At 41.6% G+C, this 12,667-nt stretch overlaps 1 protein-coding gene across 2 annotated transcripts in view; it reads right to left on the bottom strand.

Moving 5' to 3' along the window:
- Window positions 1–12,348, bottom strand: part of Cbfb (core-binding factor subunit beta) — a 46,499-nt gene extending 34,151 nt beyond the window's left edge. The window contains exons 1-3 of one of the 2 annotated variants that reach the window (XM_034522723.1): window positions 11,969–12,348; window positions 11,635–11,721; window positions 3,902–4,018 (exon numbers count right to left, since the gene is read on the bottom strand). In XM_034522723.1, the coding sequence (XP_034378614.1) occupies window positions 3,902–4,018; window positions 11,635–11,721; window positions 11,969–12,046 (282 nt within the window). In that variant the 5' untranslated portion in view covers window positions 12,047–12,348. The remainder of the gene's footprint in view (window positions 1–3,901; window positions 4,019–11,634; window positions 11,722–11,968) is intronic. The other variant, XM_034522724.2, reaches the window with a different exon arrangement.
- Window positions 12,349–12,667: the final 319 nt, after the last annotated feature.

The following is a 12,667-nucleotide window of genomic DNA, read 5'->3' as shown; positions in this document are numbered from 1 at the left end:
GGCATGGCTGAAACCTTATCTTAACCATAAACTCACATGTACACAAATATTTGTTAAAATGAAAATTATGCCATTAATCTAGGAGCATTTTATTATATTTAAACTACATTTCAATAATGCTGACCTTTTCCAAGGTCACTGAACTCTTGAGAGAAACAGATGAAGGGTCACTTTAAAAAGCAGTCTGCTAAGCTCTGGGAGTTCAGCGTAGGCAATAAGGAAACAGAAGCTATAAAAACAAGCAACCATCACAAATCCACATGTCCTAAATTGAGCAAACCTGCTCCTTACTCCATCCACACAGCCTTTCCCATCTCAGATGATGGCACCCATATTTCCAGTTGTTCTAGCCAAAGAGGTGGAGTTGCTCTTAGCACTCTTTCCCACCCACTGCATCCAGTCCATAAACAAATCCAGATGGTTTTATTTCAGAACACATTCACCTCTCACTACACCTCTATTGCCTTTCCAAGATTACTTCAATAGCCAAACTGGTTTCCCTACTTCACCTTGGCCCTCACAGTCTATTATCAACCTAGAATGCTGAGTGAGCCTGTCAAAACCTAATACAAACCATATCATTCATCTGCGAAGAACCCTGAAACCACTCTCCATTTCATTTAGAATAAAAGTCCATGTAAAGCCTGGTATAAGGGCTCACAAACTTTACCCAGGATACTGGAGGCTGAGTGACGAGTATAGAAGTTCAAGGCCAGACTCAACTACATAGCAAAGTCAAGATCAGTCTGACCTATGTGAGACCCTGACTTTAAAAACTAAAAAAAATAAACCAGGAGAAATTAAAAATAACAGTAAACAAACAAAGCAAACCAACACAACAACAAAAAACAGCACCTTGGGCAGATGAGACAGCTCAGTGGGCAAAAACACTTGCTGTCAAGCCTGATAACCCAAATTCAATCCACAGGACTGACACATAGAATAGATTCCTACAAGGTGCCTGCCCTCTGACTTCCACATGTATATACTCACATGTATATATACAAATAAAAATATAATTTAAAAAAATCTGTCATTCAGTCTTTAGTGATGCATACCTTTAATCCCAGCACTTGGGAAGCAGAGACAGGCAGATCTCTGAGTTCAAGGCTAGCCTGGTCTACAGAGTGAGCTCCAGGACAGCTAGGGCTACAGAGTAACCGTCTCAAAACAACAACAAAAAACCAAAACCAGCTCCTTGTTTGTTTCCCTTATCTCATCGACTACTCTCATCCTAGTCTAATCTAGCCACACTGGTCTACTTGCTCTTTAATAATATACAGTGCATGCTCCCACTCTGGGTTCTTTATATGGTAAAGGACCTTGTTCCTTATCTAGAACATTTCCCCCTAGATGCCTACATGAACATCATTTCCTAATCTTCTCTAGGGTTTGTCCAAATAACAGCTTCCTTCCCAACACCACCTATTTAAAATTGCAAACACTCCTGGTCACTTATCAGTCAAGAGAAATACAAGTTTGGGAGGTAACTAGGTTAAAGCAATGGTATTTACACACTTGTAATCCCAGCACTTGGTGGTATACGCAGGAGGATCAAGAGTTCAAACAAGGTGAAAAAAAATGATTTGGTATCTGATAAAAAGAATTAACATTGGCAAATAATTAGCATTTTGGAAAAGTTCTTCTAATTGTTTTTTGGTAGTTAATCCTAAGTCTGTGGAGACAGAAAGTCTAATGATAATAAAAACAAAGCATAAAAAGGGAGAAAGAAAGTATCTGATTCCAGTCTGAATGTCATGGATGAGAAAACCTAGGTTAGTATTCTTCTTTAATCAACCGGAGTACTTTATCTCAGCAGCACACAGCAATTATGTTAAGACGGTGTTTTTTTGTTTTTTGTTTTTTTTTTTTCCTGCATTTCTTTTGTTGGCAAAACTATATATGAAAGATCTGTCATCTATATGTAAACACAACTTATCATATGAAAGACCCTGATTTTGGCTAGCATTACCACATTCTTGGAATACAGCCCCACCCACTTGTTTATGTGCAGTATTTAGCTCTCTAGACACCACAACTACAGAGGTGAATAGCTTCAACAAGAAAGCAAGCCTCCAAAACTGAAAATATTTACCATCTGTCTCTCTTTTAAAAAAAACTTCCAAAACCAGTATTAATAAGACATAAACTTCCTGATATTGTACATCAGTTTTATCATTTGTTACTAAAATTGAAACAGATTATGAATACTAATTTTCATTTTCCAATTAAACATGTTTATACAAGAAAGTAAATTATGTAACTATTACTCATTTTTTAAACAAGTCCTGCAGTCTTTCCCCTTTCAATCTGAATATTAGCTGGTTACCCATAAAAGATAAAATATAACATCACAGAACTAAACAAACAAAATCCTCCTTCACTGTACTTAAAAAATACACACACACACACACACACACGCTGCTGTTTCTCTTTCTTTTTTTTTTTTAATGAATTATTTTATTATTTGTATGTGGTGGGGGTATGGGGGTACAGATGTGTCTAAACTCCAAAGGACAACTTCTTTGGGTCCCAGATCTTCTATTTGCGTTTTTAGGCAGGCTCTCTCCTGTTGTTTCTGTGCCTGAGATACTCCCCTGGCTTCTGGAAGATCCTCTGGGCTCCGCCTCCCACCTTGTGGTACGAATGCTGAAGCTGTGGAAAGAGCTACAGTTCTGGGCTCTTCAGGATTCTGAGGATGCAACTCTTACCTGCTGAGCTACCTCCACAACACTGTTTTGTTTTGAGATAGGGTCACTGTAGCCCAGGCTGACTTGGAACTAAGTCCAGGAGCTGCCCCCAAACAAAAAATCTGTCATTCCACTGGCAATAACTCAAAAGTTTATGCTTCTCATAATAACACTTCAAAAAATAATTTAGCATGTTGCTAGAAACAGGAATGGTAACATACTATAAGCAGGGTGTGGTGGCACAGCTGCAACCCTATCAGTCCGACGTGGGGTCAGGAAGAATAAGAGTCCTAGGTTGGCCACAGCTACAAGGGACCATGTCTCAAACAAAAACACCCCAGAAAACAAACAAAAACTACAAAATACTAACCAAAACCATTCTACAGAGAAAACAGAAACACTGAGTATACAACCAAAACCAAACAAAACCATTCTACAGAGGAAACAGAAACACTACTGGATACAAAAGTTCTTCAAATTGGTTTCCATGAAATCAACTCGTGAACTTTTAAAAAAATATTTCTATTCTTTAAAGTTTCATAGATTTATATAATATGTATTAATGATATCTCCCTGACTACTTGATCAAAGATCAACCAATCTAAAATACTATTAAACTTTTATCAAGTAATATATAGATTTTTAATAGCTATCAGTATAAATATTCCCACCTATCTATTCATAAATTGAACTCCTAACATAAAAATTGTAAGACATATTTAATTTCTAAAAACTTTTCCTTAAAATAAGTAGAAAATATTATTTTCTAGAGTTTTCTTATTTTTCTTAAAATCAAATTTGCTATATTAACAAAATAGTTACCTATAATTTGTTTCTAAATACAGAAACTTAAAAACTTTTAAACATACTTATGTCTGGTCCCATCATCTCCCCCACTGCCAAATTTCACAGGCCTATAGTAACATTTTAGTAGATAGAAAAAATTTCTTGATAACTTTTAAATAAATTAAAAATTTGAATAGTAAATGTAGGATATTACCTTTCTATAAGAACTTCCCATGATAACTATTACATATATATGAAAGTAGGAATCAAATGTTATTAAAATAATTTTACATTCTTTTAATATGAAAACAAATCTGATCATACGTCTAGGTGGTCAGACTAATAATCTCCTTATTAAAATGCAAGTAATCAGACAATAATAAAACAAACAACAATATTTGAAATTGCAAAAAGATGTTTCCTACCTTGCCTGCTTCTCTTTCTAAGTCGACATATTCCCGGCTAGGTGTTTGTCGCTGTTCTCCCTGCCAGCTGGCCGGAAAAAACTGGAGAGACAGATTGGTTCCTGTAGCCACAAAAGCCTTTTAGAAAAATCAATACAAACAGGATCAGAAGCAGGACATTACATAAATTATGCAGGCAGTCATTTATTTTTACATCAGTTTATGTCTTAAGCCAGGCAGCACCAAGAATACTTAAAAGTAAAAAACATGCACTCATCATTTTTCTTAAGTATTAAGTTACAAACATCTGATTCCACTTTAAGGACATTTGCCATTGGCTGCTTAAATATAAAATCAGACATGGAATCAATACTTTATTTCAGGTCATTTTTTTGCTGACGTTAGGAACTCAAATTGCTTGTGTCTAACCAGAATCTCTATCCTTGCATTTAAACTTTATTTTCAAATGTGAAAATCACTCATGGTTTTGAATTTAAAGCATAATATAAAGTTGTATATATGAGATTTTTTTTTTGAGTCTTTGACTCAAGAAAATGTAACCATGTGTGGCATGTTTAAAAAAAAAAAAAAAAAAAAAAACGCAGTATTTAAATACATTTTTTCAGCATGGGCTCCAAAGCCCATGATAAACATGTACCAGGAGGCCAGATATGGTATCTTTGACTCTATAGCAGCACTCTGGAGATAGAGGCAGGTGAATTGCTATAAATTCAAGGTCAGCCTGGTTTATATAGTGAGTTCCAGGACAGCTAGGGCTACAAAATGAGAACCTGTCTGAAAAAAAAAAAAAAAAAAAAGTTAGATGGCATAGCTAAAAACACAGAACAATCTAAAACCACCTCTAAAAGTCTCAACGTGTCATTTTATGTAGTCTCTGAGCAACATAACTCTTACTTCCCCACATACAAACAAGAACCAGAAATACTATTCCTCTTTCCACGAGAGATTTACAAAGAAATAAGTAAAAGTTGTATTTAAAAAAAAAAAATACATTTTCAGATGTGCATAGTGGCACATGCCTTTAATCCCGCACTTGGGAAGCAGAGGCAAGCAGGTTTCTCTGAGTTTGAGGCCAACCTGGTGAGTTCCAGGACAGCCAGAGCTATATTGTGAGACCCCGTCTTGAAGAAAGAAAGAAAGAAAGAAAGAAAGAAAGAAAGAAAGAAAGAAAGAAAGAAAGAAAGAAAGGAGAGAGGGAGGGAGGGAGAGAGGGAGGGAGGGAGGGAGGGAGGGAGGGAGGGAGGGAGGGAGGGGAAAGAAGGAAGGGAGGAAGGGAGAGAAAAGAAACCCCACCAACACATCTCAGGGGCTGGAGAGATGGCCCAGCTCTTAAGAACACCGTGTATTCTTCCAGAGGACCTTAGTTCAATTCTAAACACTCTTGTGGATGTTCACAATCATTTGTAACCCCAGTTCTAGGGGGTCCGATGCCCTTTTCTGGCCTCTGTGGGCATGAGGCTCATTATAAAATGCACATATATGAAGGCAAAATACCCATATACATAAAGTTTTAAAGTCATCTAGGTATGAACTCCTCTTTGCTGGAAACACAGTTTTATTTTGCTAATTAAACTTCAAAGCATCAATTGTTTTGAAATATAATCTTCATTTGAAAGTAAAGGGGCTTAGAATCAGGGGATTTGCTCAAAGTCACTGGAGGATACATTTATCCATTAGTTCCTGCCAATCCCAGGATTATCAACCTCAGAGAAGGGGCCTGCTATGCAGTCCCAACTGGCCTTGAATTAATCCTTTTTCCTCCATACCTTCTATTTCTATTACTAGTACTGTAGGTACACTTATCAGCCTAACTGCTCAATCTCTCAACTGGGTAAGGTTTACCCATTAAAAGGCCCACCAGTACAAGTTCAAACGAAAAGCATTCATAAATTCATGTTTATTCTTGACTACATCTTTAAGTTTAAAATCAGCCTGGGCTACATGAAACCTCATCTAACACCCTCCTCCTCCCCCAATGAAAACCATTATTGTAGAAAGAAATCTCCCTAGGCTATATGACTTAAGGCATACCTCAGCTTCCTTATTTATTAAGCTTAGACAAGTACCAATCAGCACTAAATGTGTGCTGAATAATATCAGAAATAATCCCTCCTCAACAGAATGCCCTTAACCCAGTATGAAGCCAGGCTGTTCAAATTCAAGGCAGTCCTGTCTTGAGTCCTCAAGCCCTGTGATTATAAGCATGAGCTGACTGTCATGCTAACTAAGCTTTGTCTTTAAAGACCATCATATCTGGCTATTTTGCCCAGGCTTCCTTCAAACTCTAGGGCCTAAGTAATCTTTTTCACCCAGTTTCTCCAGTGCTGAGACTACGGGCAGAAAGCCTATACACACAACCAAAGAGAAGTTACTGAGAGCTAAGTTTCTTAGTCCTAGATAATGACATTTTCAGAGCAGAGTTGGCAGGTTAAATGTAACCTGTGAGACAGGTTTATTGATAGCTGTTAAGAGGCAAATCCTCAACCTCTAGTGCCCCAAATCAGCTCTGCACCAAGACACTACAGATCCTACTACCTCACATCCTGTTTGAATAGCAACCTCAGGCTGTTCCTACGGTAGGTGTCACTCATACCTGTCATCAAGCAGCAGAGGCAGGACAGCCACAAGTTCCAAGGTTCATCTGTTACATAAGATCTTATCTCAGCACAAAGCAGGGGCCTGGGAGATGGTTCAGTGGATAAAGATGCTGCACGAGTGACTCTCACCTTCAGTATCCAGTCAACTGTCCTCTCATTTCCACAAGTACAGCATTCATGTGAGAGTGCCCACATGCACGTGTGTCTGCCTCTTGTACATGTGTACAATAAATTAAATATAAAAAAAAAAGCTTTCTGCTTCCCTGACTTCATTCCTCTAATGAGGAAGAAAAGTGTACTGCAACCCCATCTTTTTCTTCTTTCCTTCCTTCCTTCCTTTTTTTTTTTTTTTTTTTTTTTTTTTTTTAATTGAGACATTGAGTCTTACTATGTAGGCCTGGGTAGGCTGAAACTCATATTGATCCGCCTGTCTCCTGAGATCTAGGATCAAAGAGATCTGCCATCCTGCCCAGCAAAACACCAGATAAATTACCTGGTGTTTTATTCCATTAAAAGATAGGATCTTTTTAAAGGAATAACTACATATATAAAAGAGTTGGGAAGACTGAAAACAGTAAAATGGCACACTTTGTTTTAGAACTCCAATATTTTGTACCATTCAAGGATTAAAAGTGTATATTAGTGAGAAAATTAAAAAGTTAAAAAAAATTATAGTGTTTATTAAAAACAGGAGGATTAGGAGTTTGAGGCCAGCCTGCTACAAGGTGAGAACTTGTCTCAACGCATGCACACACACTTTTCTCACAGTTAGAATTTTAACTGATAAGTCATTTTTCTCATAATTATTTCTTGTTGTATTATTAGTATTAAAGACCTTTCCAACATGTTTACTCTAAGAATTGATGACCAGACCTGCTAGCACATGGCTTCAATCCCAGCAATCAGAAGGCAGAGAAGGAGGTGATCTCTGAGTTCAAGCCCTACCCGCTCTACAAAGTTCCAGGATAGCCAATTCAGAAGACATAAATTTCAGATATTAAATTATATAACCTCTAAATTCAAAACTCAGATTATCAAGTATCTTTGATGGAAAAGAAAAAAACCTATGATTTGTATTCAGAAGATACTCAGAATATGGTCTCTACTTCTGAGAGTTAAGAGTCAGCTTTAAGTTTTCTTTGGAGAAGGTCTAGTCATGACTTCAACTACTGGCTCTGGCGGCTCTAGCCCAGTGGATCCTGTATTTAGAAAGGATCAGGTCAAGGCCATTCTCAGCTACATGCTTAATTTAAGGCCAGCCTGGGTTACTTGAAAACTTGCCTACTGCCCCTGTTCCTAAAACCATCAAAAATAAAATAAATATAGATAACAAAATCCTAGCTAGTCAGAAGGCACAAAAAACTGCATGGCAGTGGTCCACTGGAAGGCAAAGGCAGGAAGATCTCTGAGTTGGAAGCTAGCCTGGTCTACAAAGCTAGTTCCAGGACAGCCAGGGATACAGAGAAACCCTGCCTTGATGGGGGGAAGATCACAAGTTCAAATCAACTTAATAATACCCTCTCTCAAAGTTTAAAATACAATGTTTTTTTCAAAAGGGCCGGGGTTACAGCTCATTACATAATATTGCCTAGCATGCTCAAGAACATAGAGTTCAATTCTTAGTACCGGGGTGCTCAGGGACAACAGGCAACAGTTAATTAAAGGTGAAAACCAAAGAGGAGAAAATGTGAAATTCCTTCCCTAGTACAAATAGTTAAATTACTCAGCAAAGGGCCAATGATTAAGGTAAAGGTTCTTATACCCAACCCTGACAACATAAATTCAAACCCTGGGACCCACATGGTGAAAGAAAGAACCAATTTCCTAGTTACCCTCTGACCTCCACCCATGCACCGCAGCATACATTCTGCCCTCTCCACTCAATCAAAAAATGTTTAAAAAGGAAAAAAAATTAAAAAATAAAAAGCTTATTGTGGAGCCAGTCCCAAAGGATACGTCTATAAAACACGCACCTAATGCTCGGGGAACACTGACGAAGAGAATGATTCCGAGAGCCAGACGATCAGGGAATTCTGCTATGAGTTTCCTAGTAATGTCAGAAGCTCTACTCATAAAGTCTCAGCAACACTGACTGTCCAACTGGAACTGAATAAGGATGACACTGGACATGCCAAAGTGGCCGGGGACAAGCCCATGAGGACTCAACCCCACACAAAGAACCCAGGGCAACCAAGGGAAGCGGGGAGCCGGAGGTGATCTCGCTAGGGACGAGCACACGGCTGCTGCTGCCCTGTGCCAGACGGCAAGTCAGAAAACATACGTTATATGGAGCGAACAGGTCAGATTTAGGAATATTTGCTGGGCAGTGGTGGCGCACGCCTTTAATCCCAGCACTTGGGAGGCAGAGGCAGGTGGATTTCAGAGTTCGAGGACAGCCTGGTCTACAGAGTGATTCCAAGGACAGCCAGGGCTACACAGAGAAAACCTGTCTTGAAAAAAATAAATAAATAAATAAATAAATAAATATTTATGTACATATCAGAACACAATGAAAAAAAAGAGACTGAATTTGAAGGAAGGTGGAGGGCATACGGAAAAGCTTGGCAGAAAGAAAGGAAAGGGAGAAATGTAATAATATTATAATCTAAAAAAAAAAACAAAACCTAAGAGTATAGAATGAAAACATGTTTTGTTTTTTTTTTTTAATTAAAAAATAAATTACTCAACAAAGTAAGACCTGTAACCAGGCATGGAGGCTCACACCTGTAACCTCAGCCTACAGGAGACTAAGACAGGAGGACCGCAATGCAGATAAAGCTAGCCTGAGCTATAGAGTCATGTTTTGAGAAATAAAAGATAAAATGAAGAGACATATTTCCAAGCCAGCTTGGAAAAAGAAAAATAAGGAAAAGGGGACAAGGTCTGGTGAGATGGCTCAATGGGTGAAGATGCTGCCAAGCCTGACAACTTCAGTCCCTGGGATCCACATGGTGGGAGGAGACTGCTGTCTGACCACCACGTACACCCTAGCACATGTGTGCACATGCGTGCACACCCAAACAATGGATAAAATGTAAAAAAAAAATTTAATTATATCATAAATGCAAATCTTACAGAATTTAATCCCCTTTCTCTCCAGGGTCTGTTATGTAAGTTCTAGATATCTTGGATGTCACTATGCAAACCAGCTGGCCTCAGACTCTTAAGAGATCGGTCTGCCTCTGCCTCCTGAGAGCTGGAATTATGGGTATTTGCCACTATGCTCAGCTCAATCTATCTTTCTTAACATAAAAATTTTCAGAAAAATAAACAAAGCTTATTAAAATTTATAAGGAGTTAGGTATGCTTCTCAGTTGTACCAGGCATGGCAAACACCTATAATCCTAGGACTTGGGCAGTCCCATAAGGAGGACTGTAAATTCATCCAAGGCTATATACTGCCAACCTGGGTTACATATAACCTTTTCTCAAAGAGAAACGGGAAAATACAATTTGTAGGATCAAATATTTAGACTAGAGCCTCAAACGCCTAATTCATTCTAAAAAGAAATTTATGACATAAAGCAGGTTAAAACACTGCTGTATCACAACATGAGAATACAGCTGTTCAGACACACTGTGCATCATATGCCCAGGCTGTAATTGCATGCTCCAAACTTTGATAGGACAAATAAATCCTACTGGCTATGCGTCATTCGTCGCTGCATTTAAGAAAGAAAATCAACTCAGCTTTAACAAACAGCAAGTTATTTTATTTTTATCTGATCTTTTATACTTAACGTTAGGCACATCCAGGAAATCCTTTACCAAGCTTACCATCCATCTTTTGTTACTGAAACGCAGGCCAAGGATGCCATCATCACTTAAGGATTTTCTTCTACGGCTCAGGGCCAAAACTAAAAAGCATTTGTTTTTTTTTTTTTTTTGAATCGAGTAACTATCACAATTCCTCAAGAAACCAGGTAGGGGTTGAAAGCGGTAGGCTCTCTTTTATGAAACACTTTAATGATCAAATATTCTATAGCCTTTGCTATATTTAGTGTTACCTCACCGGCAATTCAATTGCAACAGCCTTCATTTTGAATATTAAATAATCTTTAAAAATAAACCTGGTTTCAGTGACAAAAAGTTGAGTTCAATGTTATATAAACTACATCTCAATTAAAAAGAATGACTGGGGGATGGACTACATTCACCAATATCCTTATACTGTTAACCTGTATTCAAACTGTACCTTTACTTCAAGTTTGGGCTACGGCAATGGGCCTGTCACTTGAGCAAGTATTAGGATTTCATTACACAGTGCTTCAGCTTACAAAAACAAAAACAAAACCCACACAACCAAAAATTCTCTTTCCTACAGCTCCTTCTCTTTGTTGCTTCCGAACCATCACCACTAAGGCGGATAACGAGGAGGCCGGAGAGGAACTAGATCACTTCGATATTTTTCAACCCAAGGACTTGATGAGTACGGAGCAGTCTTCAAACATAAAATAGGAGCCTCTAAATCAACTATGGGGTTTTCGTAGCACCAGGGAATTCTTTAGCAACTCCAGTACTAAGACAGGCATGTTTAGGTTAGAAAAAGGAAAATAAAGTTTCCTTTCGGATTCTTAACATTTTAAGAAAAGAAAATGGTTCATCCACTGGGGCTTTTTTTTTTCCCTCCCCCTCCCTCTGCTATTAGGACGACAGATAAGTGGAGTAGATTTACTCTCGGCTGTATTGGGAGATAGCTTCTCATATAGATTTACCAATCTCGCTGCTCAGAAACAAGTCTATCACGGATCCCCCAATGATTCTTTTCGCCAAGGGCTGTATCCTTCCTACAAGCACCCCTGATCCCTGATGGAGGTCACAGCCTAGCCGAGAACCTCAGTCTGGCTCGGGTTGGAGCTCCCCGCCGAGAGCCGAGCCGGCACTGGGAAACGCAAACCATCACTCGAACCATCGCAGCGGGCCATGGAAAAGGAGTCCGCCCGAGGGCCGACCTGCCAGCATCTGCCTCTTGCCTTTTGAATCCGGACTAGGAAGTGAGCCTGCGCCCGCTCAGTTCCGGGAGCCGCAGCGTCCGCGGCGCCGTCCGGAACACGCCCGGGCCGCGCGCAACAAGTGACTGGCGCGCGCCTGGGTCCCCCCCGCGGCCTCCCCGCGCACCGGGACCCGGCGACTTACGATCTCCGAGCGGCCGTCGCGGCAGGCGTTCTGGAAGCGTGTCTGGCGCTCCTCGTGGGGCCGGTCCCTGAAGCCCGTGTACTTAATCTGCAAGGCAGAGACGGCCCAAAATCAGGAGTCAAATCCGCGGCGGCGCCCGCCCTCCCGCCCGCCCGCCCGCTCCCCGCGGCTCCGATAAGGGCAAGCAGAGTCTGTGGGCGGACTGCTGCCGGGGCGAGATTACCCTCGACCGGCGCGCCGCCTCGGGCTTCCCGGGAACCGAGCCGCTCAAACTTTTCTCCTCCCGGGCCCACTCGGGGCGCGCCGAGGCCTCCACGCCTCCCAACCGCCTCACCTCACACTCGCGGCTCAGCTTCCTGAAGAACTCCTCGTTCTCGAACTTGCTCCGCTGGTCCGGTACGACGCGCGGCATCTTCCCGCCCTCAGGCCGCGCCGGCCGGCCGCGCTCCAGGCTAGCGCGGGCACCCGCTGGCGGGCTCTAGTGCTGACCGGCTGACCGCCCACCCGCGGCGTCCGGACTCCCGCTTCTCTTTGTTTCAGGAGCCCGCCCGCGTGGGCTCCCGCTCCAGGGAGTCTGAGGTGCGGCCGTCTGCTGGAGCCCAACCCACGCTACCGCCGCCCGCCTCAGCCGTTGCCTGCCGCCCGCGCAGACACAGCTCTAGTCTCCCCCGGCTGCGGCCGCCACTTCCTCTCGCCGCCCCCCCTCGCTTTCCCGCCCCCCGCCCCGCGCCGGCCCCACCCCTCCTCGCGCGCCCGCCCGCCTCAAACTCTAGCAAACAAGACGCACCATTCACAACTCCACGACCCGCGCCGCGCATGCGCCACCCACCAGCTTGCGGGGCCGCTGGGTTGCAGTGAAACCCAGCTCCTTCCGCAGCACAATCTCCTTCCCTTCGCCTGTCCGCGGGCGTCTCTGCGATCCGCCCAGAAGGGATACGCCCCTCCCTTAGCAACTAGGAGCGGCCCCGCAGACTATTTTTTTTCTGCCCTTTGTGGGTGATCTAGAACTTCTTGGCTTCCTTAGCCAGCCAGG

Source organism: Arvicanthis niloticus, chromosome 18 (genome assembly GCF_011762505.2).
Source record: "Arvicanthis niloticus isolate mArvNil1 chromosome 18, mArvNil1.pat.X, whole genome shotgun sequence".
NCBI classification, from domain to species: Eukaryota; Metazoa; Chordata; class Mammalia; order Rodentia; family Muridae; genus Arvicanthis; species Arvicanthis niloticus.
The sequence above is the reverse complement of the archived record's forward strand: the minus strand, read 5'-3'. Positions and strand labels throughout refer to the sequence as shown.